The 23,387-nt window shown below is 45.8% G+C and overlaps 1 protein-coding gene across 1 annotated transcript in view; it reads left to right on the top strand.

Annotated features, from left to right (window-relative positions):
• The window catches only part of COL5A2 (collagen type V alpha 2 chain), a 1,703,177-nt gene that overhangs the window by 122,328 nt on the left and 1,557,462 nt on the right, over window positions 1-23,387 (top strand). The window contains exon 3 of the mRNA XM_068247348.1: window positions 2,644-2,676. Coding sequence (XP_068103449.1) covers window positions 2,644-2,676 — 33 coding nt within the window. The remainder of the gene's footprint in view (window positions 1-2,643; window positions 2,677-23,387) is intronic.

The raw sequence follows: 23,387 nt of genomic DNA, 5'->3' as shown, positions 1-23,387 counted from the left end.
GCGGCGGAGTGGCAGGAGGGTGTGCGCAGCGGCGGGGGGAGTGGGCAGAGCAAAGTTTCATCTCACCTGCCTCGATCCTGCACGCAGCCTCTACCTTCATCCTGTCCCGCCGTGCAGCGTCTATCGCTATGGTAACAGCGCCCCCTGTGATGACGTAACCTCATGTCATTACAGGGGGAGCTCTTACCAATGCGACAGACGCTGGGACAGGAAGACAATAGAGGCTGCATGCAGGATCGAGGCAGGTGAATTGAAACTTCGCTCTGCCCTCTCTCCCCGCCCCTATTGCTGGAGTCACCTACCTATCTAACCTATACTGGGGGCATCTTTCTATCTAACCTATACTGAGGGCATCTACTTATCTAACCTATACCGCGTGCACCTACTTATCTAACCTATACTGGGGGCACCTACCTATCTAACCTATACTGAGGGGTACCTACCTATCTAACCTATACTGCGTGCACCTACCTATCTAACCTATACTGCCTGCACCTACCTATCTAATCTATACTGGGGCATCTACCTATCTAACCTATACTGAGGGGTACCTACCTATCTAACCTACAGTATACTGCATGCACCTACCTATCTAATCTATACTGGGGGCATCTACTTATCTAACCTATACTGAGGGGTACCTACCTATCTAACCTATACTGCATGCTGTGCACCTACCTATCTAGCCTATACTGTGGGCACCTACCTATCTAACCTATACTGCGTGCTGTGCACCTAGCTATCTAACCTATACTGCGGGCACCTACCTATCTTAACCTATGGGCACTTTCCAATCTATAAATCTTAAAGGGGTGCTATCGGCTAAAAAAAGGGACGAAAACCGTGCTCTCTTCCTGCTGCTATCTCACACTGTGGGAGTACCCCTATCTCCCACTGAATTCTAGTAACCTTATACAGCAAAAGCTCTGAGAAGCGCTGGATATAGATAGTTTAAAACTTTTGTTTTATTAATAATAATAAAATGACTTCAGTTACATGTATAATCAATCTGCTCAAAGCTTATATACCCTACACACTCAACCTACTTCACAGAATCATTTGGAGTTTGCTGATAAGCCCAAAAAAAGGGAAAATGAAAAATAAGAAAAATAAATTCCAAATATCCAGAATGTCAAAAATATTGAAAATATCACTCTGGATAATATTCCTGTAAAAGTCCAGAATACAATATAAAATATGAAATTCTAGTCTCTGCAGGTGATACTGGCAGTCACAAATATATACTGTATATATAAAAAATACAATCCTTATGATAAAACAGGATAAGTAGCACAGTGTTCCGTGTGCAGATAATAAAACAGGAGCCGTTTACAAGTACTCACTTGCTCCCTGCTTCCAAGTCCCTGCGAGTCGGCTCTTCAGTAATAGATGGCTCTGATTCTAGCAGGAGCCGTCTCTGTGATGAGCTTAACCCCGGTCCCCGCGGTGATATCCCGTAAGAGTCCGGGGTTTCGCAAGCCTGACTCACCACCACGCTCTCTCGCTTATACTCAATCCCGCCGGTCAAATCTTCAATGGCGGTGGTATTGAAGCAAGTAGGATCCGGTCTCATCCGTGAGCCACTCGCTGGTCCCCGCAGCAGTATCCTCGGATCTATCTGGCTACTACCATGAAGTGAGATGTCACTTCTGTGCGTCTCATCGGCTGCTCTGCTTCCTTGCGTTCCAGCTAACTATAGACGTCCCACTGATCCTGCTTGGAAGTAATTGTAGTTACATGCAGCGTAATTCCAATCGATCTATCTATGGGGCGCCCCAATCCAGATCACATTGACAATGTGATCTGGAGATAGATCGATTGGAATTACGCTGCATGTAACTACAATTAATTCTAAGCAGGACCAGTGGGATGTCTATAGTTACCTGGAACGCAAAGAAGCAGAGCAGCCGATGAGATATTTTCAATATTTTTGACATTCTGGATATTTGGAATTTATTTTTCTTATTTATCTATTTTTCCTTTTCCCTTTTTTTGGGCTTATCAGCAAACTCCCAATAAGTGTGTAAAGTAGGTTGACTATGTGGGGTATATACGGTTTGAGCAGATTAACTATAAAGTTATTTTATTATTATTAATAAAACAGAAGTTTTAAATGATCTAGATCTAGCGCTTCTCAGAGCTTTTGTTGTATAAACTTTCCCTATCCTAATCTGTGTGCACCTACCTATCTAACCTATACTGGGGGCAACTATACAGGCTACCTATACTGGGAGCACCTATACCTGTCTCTACGTTGGGGGGGGGGGGGGGCGCATTTTACGCCCTCGCCCTGGGTGCAATTTAGCCTAGAAAATGCTAGTATTTGGCTCCTCCCACATCATGTTTTGGCCACGCTTCGCGCACCGCTTTGTTTTGTGGTGGGGCTATCCATTTTCTCGCCTCATGGATGGGGGACTCAAGTTATGGACTGCTTGGGGCCACCAAAACCTTAGCTGCACCCCTGACTGGCAATAAATAAAATGTTTCCTAAATTGATTTATTGGAAACAGTTTTGACTTTCCGGATGACACTTGCATAGATAAAATGATTGATATGCACAGTGGAGACCATCATTGTATGCTGACTGAATGCTGAACAAAAATCTAAATATTTAACAGTATTGTGTTGTCTTCTTCATTCTAGGTTTCTGGGATTCGTGGACGGCCAGGACCTGCTGTGAGTTTTCATTGTCAATTTGTTTGTTCTTTTATTTATTTATTTATGTTTTACATTTTTATTTATATTCAACATAGCAAGATCGTGCATGCATGTTTATCCAAAAGCAATTTACAAAGAGGTCCTTGCCATATCACATTTTCACTTCTAAACAACAAAGTTTTGGAATTAACATTAGAACAATTAACACATTATCTAATAAAAAGGTACGGGGGTTTGCCAGAAGTCAGATAACACCCGTTTAAACAGTGTAGAGTAATATCAGTAAAGACTCTCCTTTAGGCCTTGTTCACATTGCGTTTGTCTCGCGTGTTCATCCGCGGTGGCCTTATTTTGAGGCGTTTCTTTTATTTCCGATTCCCGGCACTTGGGTGGGCGATTTTTTTTTTGGCGGGGGCAGCGCTTTCCGACGCGTTTTTCCCGAGTGCTTTGGTAATTCACTCCCTGACGAAAGTCAGAAAGTGAACTCTTTGATCCGGAAAAACGTGAACACAATCGCTCCACAACGCGGTTTTGTGAGCGTTTTGCGTTTTTCCTATACCTCCCATTATAGCAAAAACTCCCTAAAATGGCTCAAGCACCACTTTTGAAAACTGACAGCGCACGGAACGCTTTAGTTTGAACTACGTCATGGCACAACATGGTGTCACCGCTTTCTCTGCATTTTTGAAAAAACGCCCGCGCTTACATTTATCAAAAAACGCCGCTAATGTAAACAAAGCCTCAGAGTAACATAATACATTTGCTCCCCCCCCTTATCATATTAGACATATCGTTCATGGCTAAGCATCTGAGTATAACAGAAAATACTATTATCAAAATAAGTCCAAAAAAATAAAAATAAAACCAGACAATAAAACCCGCTCCATCCTGAATCCCCACTCTCTTTAACTTGCCCCTAATCAAATTTCTAGCTTACCCAAGAACCCTCCGAATTTTCCCTTTAGATACCATGTAGTGTTTTGAAATAGTCTCATTAGCTGAACTATAAGTTCCCTATTGAATTTCTTTTCAATATAGGTCTGTCAAGTCTTGAAAAATTTGCCAACTGAGCTACATTTTTGCCTCTCCATCTCACCAATATCCTGTAATGTAGGAGGGGAGGTGTCTAGCCAGTGTTTCATTACCAATTTTTAGCAGCCAGAAGAACCATATGTTCAAATGTATTGATAGGGGGAGGAGAGTATCCCCAGCATCAGGACCAAGGCTGTGGAATAAACAATACAAGACATTAGGTTCTCTTTTGTTGTCTGTAATGGTATTAGAGAGGGCCGCTACCCAAAAGGACTGAATATGTGTGCATTGCCAAATCATATGGTTCAAATTAGGCGTGAGGTCTTGGCATTTCGGACAGCATACCAGATCCGGTTTGTCTCCATGTTTGTACAGGCCCACAATAGGGATTATTATTATTATTATTTATTGTATTTATAAAGCGCCAACATATTACGCAGCGCTGATATACTGTATGCTCTGTGTGCAGTTTTAAAAAATAATTCTCTCCAGTCTTCTCCCCATGCCACCTTCCTAACCGACAACCAGCTCTCTTTAATATAATCAGAAATATCATCTATGGAGATCCCTGTCAGCTCCGCCCATTTCTGGTAGTGGTGATAAAAACCTTTACTCCGTTTTTGCGTTTCCCTCAAAAAAGAGTAAAGCCAAGATAGGGATTGTTTCCCTTAGGGTTAGATAGGAGATCTTCAAATTTAGAGTTTGACATTATTGTTATATTTAATCCTAAGGATCTATTTATGTAACTTCTTAGTTGACTATAGTAATATGACTGGGTTGAGGTCATAATTTCTATAGAAACGGCTAAATCAAAAGAAATCAGTTTGCCTTCTGAATCTAAAAGGTCCCCTAGTTACTTGATTCCCATTGAAGCCCAAGTTGAATAGATCCCATGCATGTCCCCCGGGGGACAGGAAGGATTTCCCACAAAGGGGATCCTCTTTGAAATATATCCCGGTAGTCCATACTTTTTACTAACTTCTCGCCTTGTAATAAGAGTGTCCCACAATAGAATATTCTTTATCATCTGTGGGGGCAGTTTCTTAGAAGGGGTATGTAAAATCCCTAAAAAGGATAAGGGAGTGATTAAAGCTCTATCAATGTTGAAAGAGGTGTAATAATTAGTGTCTCCAATCCAATCTCTGAGTTGGCGAAATATGGTCGCGAGATTATAGATTCTTAAATCAGGAAAATTAAGACCTAACTGATCAATAGTATTTTTAAGTTTTGGCAAGGAAATTCTCGTTTTTTTTTAGTTCCAAGTAAACCGCGTAAACGCTGATTCCAAAAGATGGATATCCTTATGTTTTAGCAATATCGGTAAGGTCTGCAAAGGATACAGAAGCCTGTCAAAACTGAACATCTTGATTAGATGAATCCTTCCCATCAAAGACAAATTTAAACTCCCCCAAGTTTGAAGTTCTGTTATTATTTTCTGAATCAATGGGGAAAAATCTATACAAGTCTATATAATTGATCAATTTGCCTAAGGAATCTTAAAGAGAACCCGAGGCGGGGTTCTAACAATGAAATCCCCATACAGAGGCTGGGTCTGCCTATAGAGCCCAGCCTCTGTTGCTAGTCAGATTCCCCCTAAGCGCCCCCTGCGCTCAGCGAGACCCCATTAATCACAGCCGCGCTGTGCGGGCTATGTTTACCTCTCTGTCAGTCTCCGCTCTCCCCCGCCTCCTGCATCACTCCGGTCCCCGCCCGCGTCCCTTCCCTCCAATCAGCGGTGAGGGAAGGGACGTGGGCGGGGACCGGAGTGATGCAGGAAGCGGGGGAGCGGCGAGACTGGCATTAGAGAGGTAAACACAGCCCGCTGCGACACGCTGCGTGTCAACAGCGCGGCTGTGATTAATGGGGTCTCGCAGAGCGCAGGGGGGGCTTAGGGGGAATCTGACTAGCAACAGAGGCTGGGGCTCTATAGGCAGACCCAGTCTCTGTATGGGGATTACATTCTCAGAACCCCACCTCGGGGTTTCTTTAATACCCAAATATGTAATAGAAGAATTTCTATATTTTATTGCCAATGAGTCTAGCCAAGGGTGTTGTTGATGTGCCAATTTTTCTGACAAAAATAAAAGCTCACTTTTGGAGTAGTTTATTGTGAACCCTGAAGATACCCCAAAGAGCTGAATATGTTTTATCAATTTATTTATATGTTTCTCTGGATTAGACAGAAAGATCAGCACATCATCCGCAAAAAGCTTTGAAAATATTTTCCGATCACCCACATGTATGCCATCAAAAACACCATTTTGAATAAAGGGTCTCGACAATGGTTCTATAGCTAAATCAAACAGAAGCAGGGAAAGGGGACACCCCTGGCGGACCCCTCTTTCAAGTTGGAAGGGTTGACTTATACCTCCCGGAATAGAGAAAGTAAATGAGAAAATTTCCCGAAATACCAATGCTCTCATCAACCAAGACCATTCAACACTGTTGAAAGCCTTCTCGGCATCCGAGCCGAGTATCCCCTCAGGCCTGCAATACTTCAGAACTGCCAAAGTTTTCCTGATATTAGTTACTTCACTCCTGCCAGTCACAAAACCAACCTGAGAAGGATGTATCAGTTCAGGCAGGAGTTGAGATAGCCTGTCCGCCAAAACTAATACGCAGAGAAAGGACTCGCATACCACTGGTGAGGTGGTGGACCAGTATTATAATCCACAAGAAATTCCAGAAGGTCCGCACACTCTTGAGTACCAAGTCCTGTTTAATCAAACACATGACACAACCATTCCAAAAAAAACAATGAGTCGTTTCGGGGCCCCGAGGGATCCCCTTTGTCAAGGCTACAGTACAGAATGGTAACGAGGTTAGTCTGTACCTCTCGGTGTTACAAGCCCTACTCCATAGAGCCAAATTAATCCATGCCATGCACTGATGAGGATCAAACAATCCGAAACAGTCTGTATGCATGTTGGATTATTATGGCTCTGTACAAATTAACAAGCTGACACATCATTGCATTCCAGCGGTTCTGGAGATGTGTTTAGCTTCTAAGGGTAACAATGGTTAATTTGCATATATTCAGCAGTGATGCACTGGGCGACATCTCAAGCTTACTCCAACCTGAATTATCGCAAATTCTTTCTGTTTTAACCAGCTGAGCGGTCTGGACGAGCTCAGCTCGTCCAACACCGCCAGCGGCTGCCGCTCAGGCCCTGCTGGGCCGATTTGAATGAAATAAAAAGCAGCACACGCAGCCGGCACTTTGCCAGCCGCGTGTGCTGCCTGATCGCCGCCGCCCTGCGGCGATTCGCCGCGAGCAGCGGCGAAAGAGGGTCCCCCCAGCCGCCTGAGCCCAGCGTAGCCGGAACAAAAAGTTCCGGCCAGCGCTAAGGGCTGGATCGGAGGCGGCTGACGTCAGGACGTCGGCTGACGTCGATGACGTCACTCCGCTCGTCGCTATGGCGACGATATAAGCAAAACAAGGAAGGCCGCTCATTGCGGCCTTCCTTGTTTATTCTGGGCGCCGGAGGCGATCTTCTAGCGCCCTCTAGTGGGCTTTCATGCAGCCAACTTTCAGTTGGCTGCATGAAATAGTTTTTTTTTATTTAAAAAAAACCCTCCCGCAGCCACCCTGGCGATTTAATCAGAACGCCAGGGTGGTTAAGAAAGCAAACTTTTGTTGTTCCTAGCTTTAAGACAGGAAGACATATAATTTTATACGTATATACTGACTCTTAGGGAGCCCATTGATCAACGGTTTTGGTTTCTGCTTGCCAATAAGAAACCATTTTTAACCAGTATCTTTGCGATTACTAAGCCACCGTCCTTAATTAGAATCTTGACATCGAGAAAATGCAATGTTGCGCGACTGTATTCCATGTTGAATTCTAACGTGGGATGTTTCGTGTTTCATTCATCAAAAAACAGGCAAAGCTCCTCCTCTGAGGCTCCTGGACTCCTGGAGGCCTTGTTACTCAAAAAATGTAATTCTTCAAAGTCAGACATGACAATATTAGCAACTGTGGGTGCATAAGGTGCCCCCATTGGTACTCCGAGGGTCTGCAGATAATGGTCATCCCCAAACCTAAAATAGGAACGGAAGAGGCTAAACTCAAGGATTGACACATTGAACAAAAACATCTCATTAGACAGCCTTACATCCCCCATTAACTTATCTTTGACTGAGGACAAAGCTTCTTCATGAATAATGTTGTTATACAAATTGACAACATTTATACTGACTAGAAACTTCATCTCGCTACACTCCATTTGTTTCAACGTATCCAGAAAATGTGTTTTGTCCTTCAAACAACACTCATTTCATTTAACGATAGGCTGTAGCCAAGAGTCCGCATATATGCCAAGGGGCTCCAGCAGGGAATTCACAGCAGACACAATTGGTCATCCTGGGGGGTGCAATAAATTTCATGTACTTTTGGTAACGTGTAAAAGACAGGGGTTCTTGGCGACTCTTTGTGTCAATTTGTCAATTTCGTGTTTAAACTGTATTGTGGGGTCCCTAACAATCTATACATATTAGTATCAGCAAGTTGGCGTCTGATCTCATCAATATAATCACTCCTATCTTGTACCACTATGCCCCCTCCCCCCTCCCCATCTGCCTTTTTAATAATGATAGTGGAATATCCCCCTTCAAGTCCCCCAGTGCAGATTGTTCCATTTTAGACAGATTGTATTGCCTCCTGCTACATTTCTTCCTGATGGATTTCTCAGTTTCTTTAAAGAGACTCTGAAGCAAGAATAAATCTCACTTCAGAGCTCATAGTTAGCAGGGGCATGTGTGCCCCTGCTAAAACGCCGCTATCCCGTGGCTAAACGGGGGTCCCTTCACCCCCAAATCCCCCCTTGCAAAATCCACGACCAACTTGGTCGTAGATTTTGCTCCTCCTGGAGGCAGGGCTAACGGCCGCAGCCCTGCCTCACAGCGCGCCTATCAGCGGCGCATCGCCGCCTCTCCCCCGCCCCTCTCAGTGAAGGAAGACTGAGAGGGGCGGGGGAGAGGCGGAGATACGCGTCTGATAGACGCGCGTGAGGCAGGGCTGCGGCGGTTAGCCCTGCCTCAATGCGGAAGCGCTCCCCCGCTGCACGGAGGGGATTTGGGGGTGAAGGGACCCCCATTAAGCCGCGGGATAGCTGCGTTTTAGCAGGGGCACACATGCCCCTGCTATCTATGAGGTCTGAAGCGAGATTTATTCTCGCTTCAGACTCTCTTTAACCACTTCCCGACCACCTAACGCACAGAGGCGGCTGGGAAGCGGACCCCGCAAGGACCAGCTCATGCCCAAAGGCGGCGGTCCTTGTAGGGGCATGGGCAGAGCGATCGCGTCATCCGTGACGCGATCCTCCGCCGGCGCCTGACTCCGCTCACGCGCCGCAACATCCCGCCGGCCATACGGAAGCGCCGGCGGGATGTTAACCCCACGATCGCCGCATACGAAGTGTATAATACACTTTGTAATGTTTACAAAGTGTATTATACAGGCTGCCTCCTGCCCTGGTGGTCCCAGTGTCCGAGGGTCCACCAGGGCAGGCTGCAGCCACCCTAGTCTGCACCCAAGCACACTGATTTCCCCCCCCCCCCCCCGCCCCCTGATCGCCCACAGCACCCCTCAGACCCCCGCCCCCCTGCCCTCCCCCCAGACCCCATCAATCACCTCCCTAATCACCCATCAATCACTCCCTGTCACTATATAAAAACGCTTTTTTTTAATCACCCCCCGCTTCCTCCTGATCACCCCCCACCCCTCAGATTCTCCCCAGACCCCCCCCCCACCTGTGTACTGTATGCATCTATCCCCCTGATCACCTGTCAATCACCTGTCAATCACCTGTCAATCACCCATCAATCACCCCCTGTCACTGCCACCCATCAATCAGCCCCTAACCTGCCCCTTGCGGGCAATCTGATCACCCGCAGATCCGACGTCAGATCACCTCCCAAGTGCAGTGTTTACATCTATTCTCTACCCTAAACACCCACTAATTACCCATCACCCCCTATCACCACCTGTCACTGTTACCCATCAGATCAGACCCTAATCTGCCCCTTGCGGGCACCCAATCACCTGCCTACACGCTCAGATTGCCCTCAGACCCCCCTTTATCAATTCGCCAGCTCAATATTTTCATCTGTTCTTCCCTGTAATAACCCACTGATCACCTGTCAATCACCCCCTGTCACTGACACCCATCAATCACCCCCTGGCACTGCCACTCATCAATCACCCCTGTCACTGCCACCCATCAATCACCCCCTGCCACTGCCACCCATCAATCAGCCTTTAACCTGCCCCTTGCGGGCAATCTGATCACCCACCCACACCAATAGATCGCCCGCAGATCCGACGTCCGATCACCTCCCAAGTGCAGTGTTTACATCTGTTCTCTACCCTAAACACCCACTAGATACCCATCAATCACCCCCTGTCACTGCTACCCATCAGATTAGACCCCTATCTGCCCCTAGGGCACCCAATCACCCACCCACACCCTCAGAACGCCCTCAGACCCCAGCTCTGATCACCTCGCCAGTGCATCGCTTGCATCTATTCCCCCCTCTAATCACACCTTGAGACACCCATCAATCACCTCCTGTCACCCCCTAGCACACCTACCCATCAGATCAGGCCCTAATTTTCCCCGTGTGGGCTCCTGATCACTCGGCCAAACCCTCAGATCCCCCTCAGACCCCCTTCCGATCACCTCCCCAGTGCATTGATTGCATCTATTTTCCCCTCTAACCACCACCTGAGACACCCATCAATCACCTCCTGTCACCCCCTAGCACTCCTATCCATCAGATCAGGCCCAATACAATCTGTCATCTAAAAGGCCACCCTGCTTATGACCGGTTCCACAAAATTCGCCCCCTCATACACCACCTGTCCTCAAAATTTGCAGATGCTTATACCCCTGAACAGTCATTTTGAGACATTTGGTTTCCAGACTACTCACGGTTTTGGGCCCATAAAATGCCAGGGCGGTATAGGAACCCCACAAGTGACCCTATTTTAGAAAAGACACCCCAATGTATTCTGTTAGGTGTATGACGAGTTCATAGAAGATTTTATTTTTTGTCAAAAGTTAGCGGAAATTGATTTTTATTGTTTTTTTTTTTCACAAAGTGTCATTTTTCACTAACTTGTGACAAAAAATAAAATCTTCTATGAACTCGCCATACACCTAACGGAATACCTTGGGGTGTCTTCTTTCTAAAATGGGGTCACTTGTGGGGTTCCTATACTGCCCTGGCATTTTAGGGGCCCTAAACCGTGAGGAGTAGTCTAGAAAACAAATGACAGACCTGTGAATAGGACGTTGGGCCCCTTAGCGCACCTAGGCTGCAAAAAAGTGTCACACATGTGCTATCGCCGTACTCAGGAGAAGTAGTATAATGTGTTTTGGGGTGTATTTTTACACATACCCATGCTGGGTGGGAGAAATATCTCTGTAAATGGACAACTGTGTGTAAAAAAAAAAAAAAATCAAACAATTGTCATTTACAGAGATATTTCTCCCACCCAGCATGGGTATGTGTAAAAATACACCTCAAAACACATTATACTACTTCTCCTGAGTACGGCGGTACCACATATGTGGCACTTTTTTACACCCTAAGTGCGCTAAGGGGCCCAAAGTCCAATGAGTACCTTTAGGATTTCACAGGTCATTTTTGTTTCAAGACTACTCCTCACGGTTTAGGGCCCCTAAAATGCCAGGGCAGTATAGGAACCCCACAAATGACCCTATTCTAGAAATAAGACATCCAAAGGTATTCCGTTAGGAGTATGGTGAGTTCATAGAAGATTTTATTTTTTGTCACAAGTTAGCGGAAAATGACACTTTGTGGAAAAAAAAACTATTGAAATCAATTTCCGCTAACTTGTGACAAAAAATAAAATCTTCTATGAACTCACCATACTCCTAACGGAATACCTTGGGGTGTCTTCTTTCTAAAATGGGGTCATTTGTGGGGTTCCTATACTGTTCTGGCATTTTAGGGGCCCTAAACCGTGAGGTGTAGTCTTGAAACGAAATTTCTCAAAATGACCTGTGAAATCCTAAAGGTACTCATTGGACTTTGGGCCCCTTAGCGCAGTTAGGGTGCAAAAAAGTGCCACACATGTGGTATCGCCGTACTCAGGAGAAGTAGTACAATGTGTTTTGGGGTGTATTTTTACACATACCCATGCTGGGTGGGAGAAATAACTCTGTAAATGGACAATTGTGTGTAAAAAAAAAAATGAAAAAATTGTCATTTACAGAGATATTTCTCCCACCCAGCATCGGTATGTGTAAAAATACACCCCAAAACACATTATACTACTTCTACTGAGTACGGCAATACCACATGTGTGGCACTTTTTTGCAGCCTAACTGCGCTAAGGGGTCCAAAGTCCAATGAGCACCTTTAGGCTTTACAGGGGTGCTTACAACTTAGCACCCCCCAAAATGTCAGGACAGTAAACACACCCCACAAATGACCCCATTTTGGAAAGTAGACACTTCAAGGTATTCAGAGAGGGGCATAGTGAGTCCGTGGCAGATTTCATTTTTTTTGTCGCAAGTTAGAAGAAATGGAAACTTTTTTTTTTTTTTTGTCACAAAGTGTCATTTTCTGCTTACTTGTGACAAAAAATAATATCTTCTATGAACTCACTATGCCTCTCAGTGAATACTTTGGGATGTCTTCTTTCCAAAATGGGGTCATTTGGGGGGTATTTATACTATCCTGGAATTCTAGCCCCTCATGAAACATGACAGGGGGTCAGAAAAGTCATAGATGCTTGAAAATGGGAAAATTCACTTTTTGCACCATAGTTTGGAAACGCTATAACTTTTACCCAAATCAATAAATATAGGCTGAATGTTTTTTTTTTTATCAAAAACATGTTTGTCCACATTTTTCACGCTGCATGTATACAGAAATTTTACTTTATTTGAAAAATGTCAGCACAGAAAGTTAAAAAAATCATTTTTTTGCCAAAATTCATGTCTTTTTTGATGAATATAATAAAAAGTAAAAATCGCAGCAGCAATCAAATAGCACCAAAAGAAAGCTTTATTAGTGACAAGAAAAGGAGACAAAATTCATTTAGGTGGTAGGTTGTATGAGCGAGCAATAAACCGTGAAAGCTGCAGTGGTCTGAATGGAAAAAAAGTGCCTGGTCCTTAAGGGGGATAAAGCCCACGGTCCTCAAGTGGTTAAGAACCATTTTCTTGAATAAATCAAGGGTGTCTCTTGTAAGAGTAGGGTCAGCTCTACTTCTTGGTTTCAAACAGCCAGGAATTACTTCACTGACATCAGTGCAGGTAGTGTCAGTGAATGTCATACCACGCCTTGGTCTATTAAGGCTATGCCACAGTTTTCATTTGACATTCCTATACTTATACAAGTCCAACTTCACATTAAACATATTTATACTACTACATGGCACAAAACCCTATCACTTGTTTAATAATGATTGTTCTGCCAAGGAGAGGATTTTACTGGAAATATTAATGACCCGCCTGTTCCTGCCCAACTAATACACTCAGAGCATGTCTCTGCTCTGTAGTTTGATAAATCTCTGATACCTGGTACGTGGCTATATAGAGGAGCTTTGCCTGTTTTTTTTTCTGAATTAAACGCAAAACATCCCACTTAAAATTTAAGATGGAATACAGTCGTGCAATATTGTATTTTCTCGATGTCGAGATTCGAAATTAAAGATGGCGGCTTAGTAACCGACTTGTATTGCAAAGATAGCGATAAAAGCGGTTTCTTATTGGCAAGCAGTTGCCATCCGAAACCATCCTAAACCGCTGATCAATGGGCTCGCTAAGAGTCAGTATATACGTATAAAAAGGATTACATCCAATGACGAGCTTTATTGGAAGCAGGCGAAACTCCTCACTCAAGATTTCATTAAGAGGGTACAGTCAGAAAAGATGTGAGGAATTGGCAGTAGAGGTGGGTGAATTGGATAGAGAGGCACTGAGAACGTATGGTGTAAATGATGTAGAGTGATACTAATGTGAATTTTATCACCACATTTTGCAGGGAGGCCAACATTTTGCGGGATACTGTCCTGCAGTTTTGGCCGTTGGTGGAGGCGGACCCCCAGCTTGCCCAGTTCTGCTGCATGCCCCCGAGATTTGTTTATCGCAAGGATAAGTTGATTAAAGGGGCGCTATGGCGAATTACTGTTTAAATTAATGCAGCATAAAATTAAGCCATCATCCAAAAGAAGCTGTAATAATAAAGCTTTAGTTCCAGAAAAATAAACAGAGCTGCTTGCTCAGTCACTTTAGCTTTCAGTATCCCGTCATTTGCATTGTAAGCGTCGGACTAGGCAGATCAGTACATTTGTTACGGGGAACATCTGGTTCGACTGTCTATTTTTTCAGATCTGACTTCCCTGTCACCTGGTTGTTATTGGTTTCTCCGCACTCACGAGCCACCCGCTATAAACAGTTGTAAAGCTGCCTTCCTCACAGCGTATACTGAAACCATGAAGGACCCCTGCACTGTCAGGCAATAAATCAGCCACCTTATCTCGGCTGTCTATCTGCCCCCCTCCCCCGGTATCTTTAGCAGACATACGTAGTATCTGTTGTACACAGATCAAAGGCGGCAGATTTGTATATGTCACAGCACTAGTGTCTCGATGTAATAGCAATTTAGACTGTTTATAAGGAAGAACAGACTGGCCAGCAAGCTCACGGTGAACCAGAACTCATGGGAGTGTGTGGGGGGCTACAATGGTCCTAAAAGCCCCCTTACTAAAATGCTAAGAAAAACAAAAGTTTGCTTTCTTAAAACAGAAAGGATTTGCGATAATTCAGGTTGGAGTGAGCTTGAGATGTCTCCCAGTGCATCACTGCTGAATATATGCAAATTAACCATTGTTACCCTTAGAAGCTAAACACACCTCCAGAACCGCTGGAATGCAATGATATAAGGAAGAAGTAATTGTAGAAGTCTTTAACCACTTAAGGACCGCCCCCAGCCGATGGGCGGCGGCAAAGTCCGGGCCCAAACGACCGCAATACGCCCATCGGCGGCTGCGGGCGTTGCTATGCGGCGATCGCGTCATTCGTGACGCGATCATCCGCCGGGGACTGGCTCCGCCCCCCGTTCGCTGTAACCCGCTGGCCGTTCGGAAGCGCCGGCGGGTTACTAGCACCCGGATCGCCGCATGTAAATTGTATAATAGGCTTTGTAATGTATACAAAGCCTATTATACTGGCTGCCTCCTGCCCTGGTGGTCCCAGTGTCCAAGGGACCACCAGGGCAGGCTGCAGCCACCCTAGTCTGCACCCAAGCACACTGATCCCCCCCCCCTTGCCCCCTGATCGCCCACAGCACTCCTCAGACCCACCCCCTGCCAACCCCCCAGACCACTGTTTGCACCCAATCACCCCCCTAATCACCCATCAATCACTCCCTGTCACTATCTGTCAATGCTGTTTTTTTTTCAGTACCTAATCTGCCCCCTACTCCCTCCTGATCACCCACCCACCCCTCAGATTCTCCCCAGACCCCCCCCCCCCCGTGTACTGTATGCATCTATCCCCCCTGATCACCAGTCAATCACCCCCTGCCACTGCCACCCATCAATCAGCCCCTAACCTGCCCCTTGCGGGCAATCTGATCACCCACCCACACCAATAGATCGCCTGCAGATCCGACATCAGATCACCTCCCAAGTGCAGTGTTTACATCTCTTCTCTCCTCTAAACACCCACTAATTACCCATCAATCACCCATCAATCACCCCCTATCACCACCTGTCACTGTTACCCATCAGATTAGACCCTAATCTGCCCTTTGCGGGCACCCAATCACCCGCCCACACGCTCAGATTGCCCTCAGACTCCCCTTATCAATTCGCCAGTGCAATATTTACATCTGTTATTCCCTGTAATAACCCACTGATCACCTGTCAATCACCTATCAATCACCCATCAATCACCCCCTGTCACTGCCACCCATCAATCACCCCCTGTCACTGCCACCCATCAATCAGCCCCTAACCTGCCCCTTGCGGGCAATCTGATCACCCACCCACACCAATAGATCGCCCGCAGATCCGACATCAGATCACCTCCCAAGTGCAGTGTTTACATCTCTTCTCTCCTCTAAACACCCACTAATTACCCATCAATCACCCCCTATCACCACCTGTCACTGTTACCCATCAGATTAGACCCTAATCTGCCCCTTGCGGGCACCCAATCACCCGCCCACACCTCAGAACGCCCTCAGACCCCAGCCCTGATCACCTCGCTAGTGCATTGCTTGCATCTATTTCCCCCCTCTGATCACACCTTGAGACACCCATCAATCACCTCCTGTCACCCCCTAGCACACCTACCCATCAGATCAGGCCCTAATTTGCCCTGTGTGGGCTCCTGATCACTCGGCCAAACCCTCAGATCCCACTCAGACCCCCTTCCGATCACCTCCCCAGTGCATTGATTGCATCTATTTTCCCCTCTAACTACCCCTGAGACACCCATCAATCACCTCCTGTCACCCCCTAGCACTCCTATCCATCAGATCAGGCCCAATACATCCTGTCATCTAAGAGGCCACCCTGCTTATGACCGTTTCCACAAAATTTGCCCCCTCATAGACCACCTGTCATCAAAATTTGCAGATGCTTATACCCCTGAACAGTCATTTTGAGAAATTTGGTTTCCAGACTACTCACAGTTTTGGGCCCGTAAAATGCCAGGGCAGTATAGGAACCCCACAAGTGACCCCATTTTAGAAAGAAGAAACCCCAAGGTATTCTGTTAGGTGTATGATGAGTTCATAGAAGATTTTATTTTTTGTCAAAAGTTAGCGGAAATTGGATTTTTATTGTTTTTTTCACAAAGTGTCATTTTTCACTAACTTGTGACAAAAAATAAAATCTTCTATGAACTCACCATACCCCTAACGGAATACCTTGGGTTGTCTTCTTTCTAAAATGGGGTCACTTGTGGGGTTCCTATACTGCCCTGGCATTTTAGGGGCCCTAAACCGTGAGGAGTAGTCTAGAAAACAAATGCCTCAAAATGACCTGTGAATAGGACGTTGGGCCCCTTAGCGCACCTAGGCTGCAAAAAAGTGTCACACATGTAGTATCGCCATACTCGGGAGAAGTAGTATAATGTGTTTTGTGGTGTATTTTTACACATACCCATGCTGGGTGGGAGAAATCTCTCTGTAAATGGACAATTGTGTGTAAAAAAAATCAAAAATGTGTCATTTACAGAGAGATTTCTCCCACCCAGCATGGTTATATGTAAAAATACACCACAAAACACATTATACTACTTCTTCTGAGTACGGCGATACCACATGTGTGACACTTTTTTGCAGCCTAACTGTGCTAAGGGGCCCAAAGTCCAATGAGTACCTTTAGGATTTCACAGGTCATTTTGAGACATTTGGGTTCAAGACTACTCCTCACGGTTTAGGGCCCCTAAAATGCCAGGGCAATATAGGAACCCCACAAGTGACCCCATTTTAGAAAGAAGACACCCCAAGGTATTCTGTTAGGTGTATGATGAGTTCATAGAAGATTTTATTTTTTGTCACAAGTTAGCGGAAATTGATATGTATTGTTTTTTTTTCACAAAGTGTCATTTTCCGCTAACTTGTGACAAAAAAAAAATCTTCTATGAACTCACCATACACCTATCGGAATACCTTGGGTTGTCTTCTTTCTAAAATGGGGTCACTTGTGGGGTTCCTATACTGCCCTGGCATTTTAGGGGCCCTAAACCGTGAGGAGTAGTCTAGAAAACAAATGCCTCAAAATGACCTGTGAATAGGACGTTAGGCCCCTTAGCGCACCTAGGTTGCAAAAAAGTGTCACATATGTGGTATCGCCGTACTCAGAAGAAGTAGTATAATGTGTTTTGGGGTGTATTTTTATACATACCCATGCTGGGTGGGAGAAATCTCTCTGTAAATGGACAATTGTGTGTAAAAAATCAGATGTCATTTACAGAGATATTTCTCCCACCCAGCATCTGTATGTGTAAAAATACACCCCAAAACACATTATACTACTTCTCCTGAGTACGGCGGTACCACATGTGTGGCACTTTTTTGCACCCTAACTGCGCTAAGGGGCCCAAAGTCCAATGAGTACCTTTAGGATTTCACAGATCATTTTGCGACATTTGGTTTCAAGACTACTCCTCACGGTTTAGGGCCCCTAAAATGCCAGGGCAGTATAGGAACCCCACAAATGACCCCATTTTAGAAAGAAGACACCCCAAGGTATTCCGTTAGGAGTATGGTGAGTTCATAGAAGATTTTTTTTTTGTCAAAAGTTAGCGGAAAATGACACTTTGTGAAAAAAACAATTAAAATCAATTTCCGCCAATTAGCCAATTAGGCTACACTAGCCCCTGGAGCCCCACCCCCCTTATATAAGGCAGGCAGCGGCGGCCATTACGGTCACTCGTGTGCCTGCCTGCATTAGTGAGAGTAGGGCGAGCTGCTGCACTGTCTCTCATAGGGAAAGATTAGTTAGGCTTAGCTTGTTCCTGGCTGCATACCTGTTCTGTGAAGCCACCACTGCATACCTGTACTGTGTCTGTGAACACACCACTGCATACCTGTTCAGTGAACCCACCACTGTATACCTGTTCAGTGAACCCACCACTGCATACCTGTTCTGTGAACCCACCACTGCATACCTGTTCAGTGAACCTGCCACTGCATACCTGTTCTGTGAACCCACCACTGCATACCCGTTCTGTGAACCCACCACTGTATACCTGTTCAGTGAACCCACCACTGCATACCTGTTCAGTGAAGCCACCACTGTATACCTGTTCAGTGAACCCACCACTGCATACCTGTTCTGTGAACCCACCACTGCATACCTGTTCTGTGAACCCACCACTGCATACCTGTTCTGTGTACCTACCACTGCATACCTGTTCTGTGAACCTACTACTGCATACCTGTTCTGTTCAGTGAACCCGCCACTGCATACCTGTTCTGTTCAGTGAACCCACCACTGCATACCTGTTCTGTTCAGTGAACCCGCCACTGCATACCTGTTCTGTTCAGTGAACAGTTTGGTGTGTCAGTGTGAAGCAGTACCTTAATTACACTACCTGATTGATGTATACACATGCAAGATGTTTTAAAGCACTTTAGGCCTGTCATTTAGCATTGAATGTAATTTCTGCCCTTAAAACGCTGCTTTGCGTCAAATCCAGATTTTTCCCGGGGACTTTTGGCGTGTTTCCCACTCCGCCATGCCCCCCTCCAGGTGTTAGACCCCTTGAAACATCTTTTCCATCACTTTTGTGGCCAGCAGATTTTTTTTTTTCCAAAGTTTGCCTCCCCATTGAAGTCTATTGCGGTTCGCGAACTTTAACGCGAACCGAACCTTCCGCGAAAGTTCGCGAACCTAAAATCGTAGGTTCGGCCCAACTCTACCTTTAAACTCTAATTGGGTCTCACGGCTTTATTTCAGGTAAATGGTAGGACCGTCCTGTATGGGCCCTGCCCGGTCAAGCAATCGGCCTATGGTGTATGGGCAGCTGACAGATCTCTCTCTTATCAGATTCCATAAGAGAGAGATTTGTCTCTTGGTGGAATCTGCCCATACATCCCTAGGTGTATGGCTACCTTTACTCTGGTTGTAGACAAAATTTCAGATCCAGTAAGGTAAACATTTTAATGGCAGTATCAGTTCCACCTTACAACTCACTCTGAGCTGAACAGTATAGCTGAAAAGGCTCTGTTAATGACTTGAGCCATTCCTTCTCCTCTCCCCCCCCCCCCCCTGGACTGTAAATCTTAAACAGAAAGAGATAAGGTTTTTTTCCCCCCCAAGAGAAATTTATGACAGCCCCTTCTAAGCTAAAGCTTAACCCCTTGCTGGCTCATTTTAAAGGTAGCAGTACTGCAGTAGAATGAGATTGAACTTCGCTATAATTGCAAATGTACTGACATTGTTGTACACTATTCTATTGTTACTTTATGTATTGTATACCAAAAGTAGAGGTGTAGCGAACGGTTCGCCGGCGAACGGTTCCCGGCGAACATTGGGGGTTCGCGTTCGCCTGCGCCAGGCGAACTTTTACGGAAGTTCGATTCGCCCCATAATGCACTATGAGGGTCAACTTTGACCCTCTGCATCACAGATCAGCAGGCACATTGTAGCCATGCAGGCTACAGTAAGCCCTGGAGCCCCACCCCCCCCCCCCCTTATATAAGGCAGGGTCTGGCGGCCATTACACTCACTCGTCTGCCTGCTAGTGAGAGGAAAGGAACAGCTGCTGCAGACTTTTTGTTCTAGGGACAGATTAGTTAGGTTCTTGGCTGCTTACTTTGCTCCTGGCTGATTGTTATTGCTTTTATAGAACCCTAGCTCTTGTCAGAGCTCATCCTGTACTTTTTTTTTTTACTGTTTGTCACTGTCAAACTGACACTTTTGTTGCATGCACAGCCTTGCTAATTGATAGTGTGTGTGTGTGCCACTGCCAGCAGCCCAGCACATTCAGTGACTGACTACCTGTGTGTGTGACAGGGAGCTGCACATTGTACCACCCAGTACTGCATATACCCAGTACCTGTTGTGTTTACTTAACCCACCTCATCACTGCATATACCTAGCTTTGTGTTGAGCGAACCCAGCTCACTGCATCCTACTACTACCTGTTGTGTTTACTTAACCCACCTCATCACTGCACATAACTACCTGTAGTGTTGAGTGAACTCAGCTCACTGCATATACCTACTACCTGTTGTGTTTACTTAACCCACCTCATCACTGCATATACCTAGCTTTGTGTTGAGTGAACCCAGCTCACTGCACCCTACTACTACCTGTTGTGTTTACTTAACCCACCTCATCACTGCACATAACTACCTGTAGTGTTGAGTGAACCCAGCTCACTGCATCCTACTACTACCTGTTGTGTTTACTTAACCCACCTCATCACTGCACATAACTACCTGTAGTGTTGAGTAAACCCAGCTCACTGCATATACCTACTACCTGTTGTGTTTACTTAACCCACCTCATCACTGCATATACCTAGCTTTGAGTTGAGTGAACCCAGCTCACTGCATCCTACTACTACCTGTTGTGTTTACTTAACCCACCTCATCACTGCACATAACTACCTGTAGTGTTGAGTAAACCCAGCTCACTGCATATACCTACTACCTGTTGTGTTTACTTAACCCACCTCATCACTGCATATACCTAGCTTTGTGTTGAGTGAACCCAGTTCACTGCATCCTACTACTACCTGTTGTGTTTACTTAACCCACCTCATCACTGCACATAACTACCTGTAGTGTTGAGTGAACCCAGCTCACTGCATATACCTACTACCTGTTGTGTTTACTTAACCCACCTCATCACTGCACATAACTACCTGTAGTGTTGAGTGAACCCAGCTCACTGCATATACCTACTACCTGTTGTTTTGAGTGAACCCAGCTCACTGCATATACCTACTACCTGTTGTGTTTACTTAACCCACCTCATCACTGCACATAACTACCTGTTGTGTTGAGTGAACCCAGCTCATCACTGCACATAACTACCTGTAGTGTTGAGTGAACCCAGCTCACTGCATATACCTACTACCTGTTGTGTTGAGTGAACCCAGCTCACTGCATATACCTACTACCTGTTGTGTTTACCTAACCCACCTCATCACTGCACATAACTACCTGTAGTGTTGAGTGAACCCAGCTCACTGCATATACCTACTACCTGTTGTGTTTACCTAACCCACCTCATCACTGCACATAACTACCTGTTGTGTTGAGTGAACCCAGCTCATCACTGCACATAACTACCTGTAGTGTTGAGGGAACCCAGCTCACTGCATATACCTACTACCTGTTGTGTTTACTTAACCCACCTCATCGCTGCACATAACTACCTGTAGTGTTGAGTGAACCCAGCTCACTTCATCCTTACTACTACCTTTTGTGTTAACTTAACCCACCTCATCACTGCACATAACTACCTGTAGTGTTGAGTGAACCCAGCTCACTGCATATACCTACTACCTGTTGTGTTTACTTAACCCACCTCATCACTGCACATAACTACCTGTAGTGTTGAGTGAACCCAGCTCACTGCATCCTACTACTACCTTTTTGTGTTTACTTAATCCACCTCATCACTGCACATAACTACCTGTAGTGTTGAGTGAACCAAGCTCACTGCATATACCTACTACCTGTTGTGTTTACTTAACCCACCTCATCACTGCATATAACTACCTGTAGTGTTTAGTGAACCCAGCTCACTGCATATACCTACTACCTGTTGTTTTGAGTGAACCCAGCTCATCACTGCACATAACTACCTGTAGTGTTGAGTGAACCCAGCTCACTGCATATACCTACTACCTGTTGTGTTTACTTAACCCACCTCATCACTGCACATAACTACCTGCTGTGTTGAGTGAACCCAGCTCATCACTGCACATAACTACCTGTAGTGTTGAGTGAACCCAGCTCACTGCATATACCTACTACCTGTTGTGTTTACTTAACCCACCTCATAACTGCACATAACTACCTGGAGTGTTGAGTGAACCCAGCTCACTGCATATACCTACTACCTGTTGTGTTTACTTAACCCACCTCATCACTGCACATAACTACCTGTAGTGTTGAGTGAACCCAGCTCACTGCATATACCTACTACCTGTTGTGTTGAGTGAACCCAGCTCACTGCATATACCTACTACCTGTTGTGTTTACTTAACCCACCTCATCACTGCACATAACTACCTGTTGTGTTGAGTGAACCCAGCTCACTGCATATACCTAGCATCCCCCCGAGATGGACAGAATGGACAAACCAGGTAGAGGAAGAGGTAGAGGCAGACCCAGAGGAAGGCCACCAGGCACCGGCAGGTCTGTGCGAGATGGTGTTGCTGTGATTTCGTGCGAACCTGCCCCAAAATACAGTGCTCAGAAGAAGGCACGTGCCATCACTTCCCAAAATCGTGAGGAGGTGATTGAGTTTTTAACACAGAACACCTCATCTGCCGCAGCCACCAGCGCTACAACAAGCACCACATCCGCTGCATTTGACACTTCCCAGGAGTTATTTGGTGGTGGTGGTGAAATCACCGATTCACAGCCACTACTGCAACAACAAGCAGAAGGCGCAGGTACACTACCTCCTACGTCTGAGTTAGGTGGCGATAGTATGGACGTAACGTGTGTGGATGTGGATGATGTACCACCTGAAGTTGGTGCAGTTGAGGTTTCTGAGGAAAGCGCAGCTGGCCAGGAGGATTATGACGACGATTATACGGATACCACAGTTGTTCCCGGTAGAGGATATGACCATGGGGACAGTTCAGAGGAGGAGTCAGAGAGGACTAGGAGGAGACGACTCCATGATAGAAGCAGAGGGAGCTCGTCCTCAGAAACAGCTGGGGGCAGTGTCCGGCGCCATGTATCGCCAGCTATGGCCAGACAGCCAACATGCCCTTCAACGTCAGCTGCTGATGACACCGTAGCGCCATCAGCCCAGGGTGGCTCAGCGGTTTGGAAATTTTTTAACGCGTGTCTCAGATCGGAGCAAAGCCATCTGTTGTCTCTGCCAGCAAAAATTGAGCCGTGGAAAGGCCAACTCTCACGTAGGGACAAGTGCCTTACGAAGGCACCTGGAGAGAAGGCACAAACAGCTATGGCAAGAACAGCAGAGGAAAACCAGCACCCCTCAAAA

Source organism: Hyperolius riggenbachi, chromosome 7, assembly GCF_040937935.1.
Source record: "Hyperolius riggenbachi isolate aHypRig1 chromosome 7, aHypRig1.pri, whole genome shotgun sequence".
Classification (NCBI taxonomy): domain Eukaryota; kingdom Metazoa; phylum Chordata; class Amphibia; order Anura; family Hyperoliidae; genus Hyperolius; species Hyperolius riggenbachi.
Note: the sequence above shows the minus strand (reverse complement) of the source record. Positions and strands in the feature narration are given on the sequence as shown.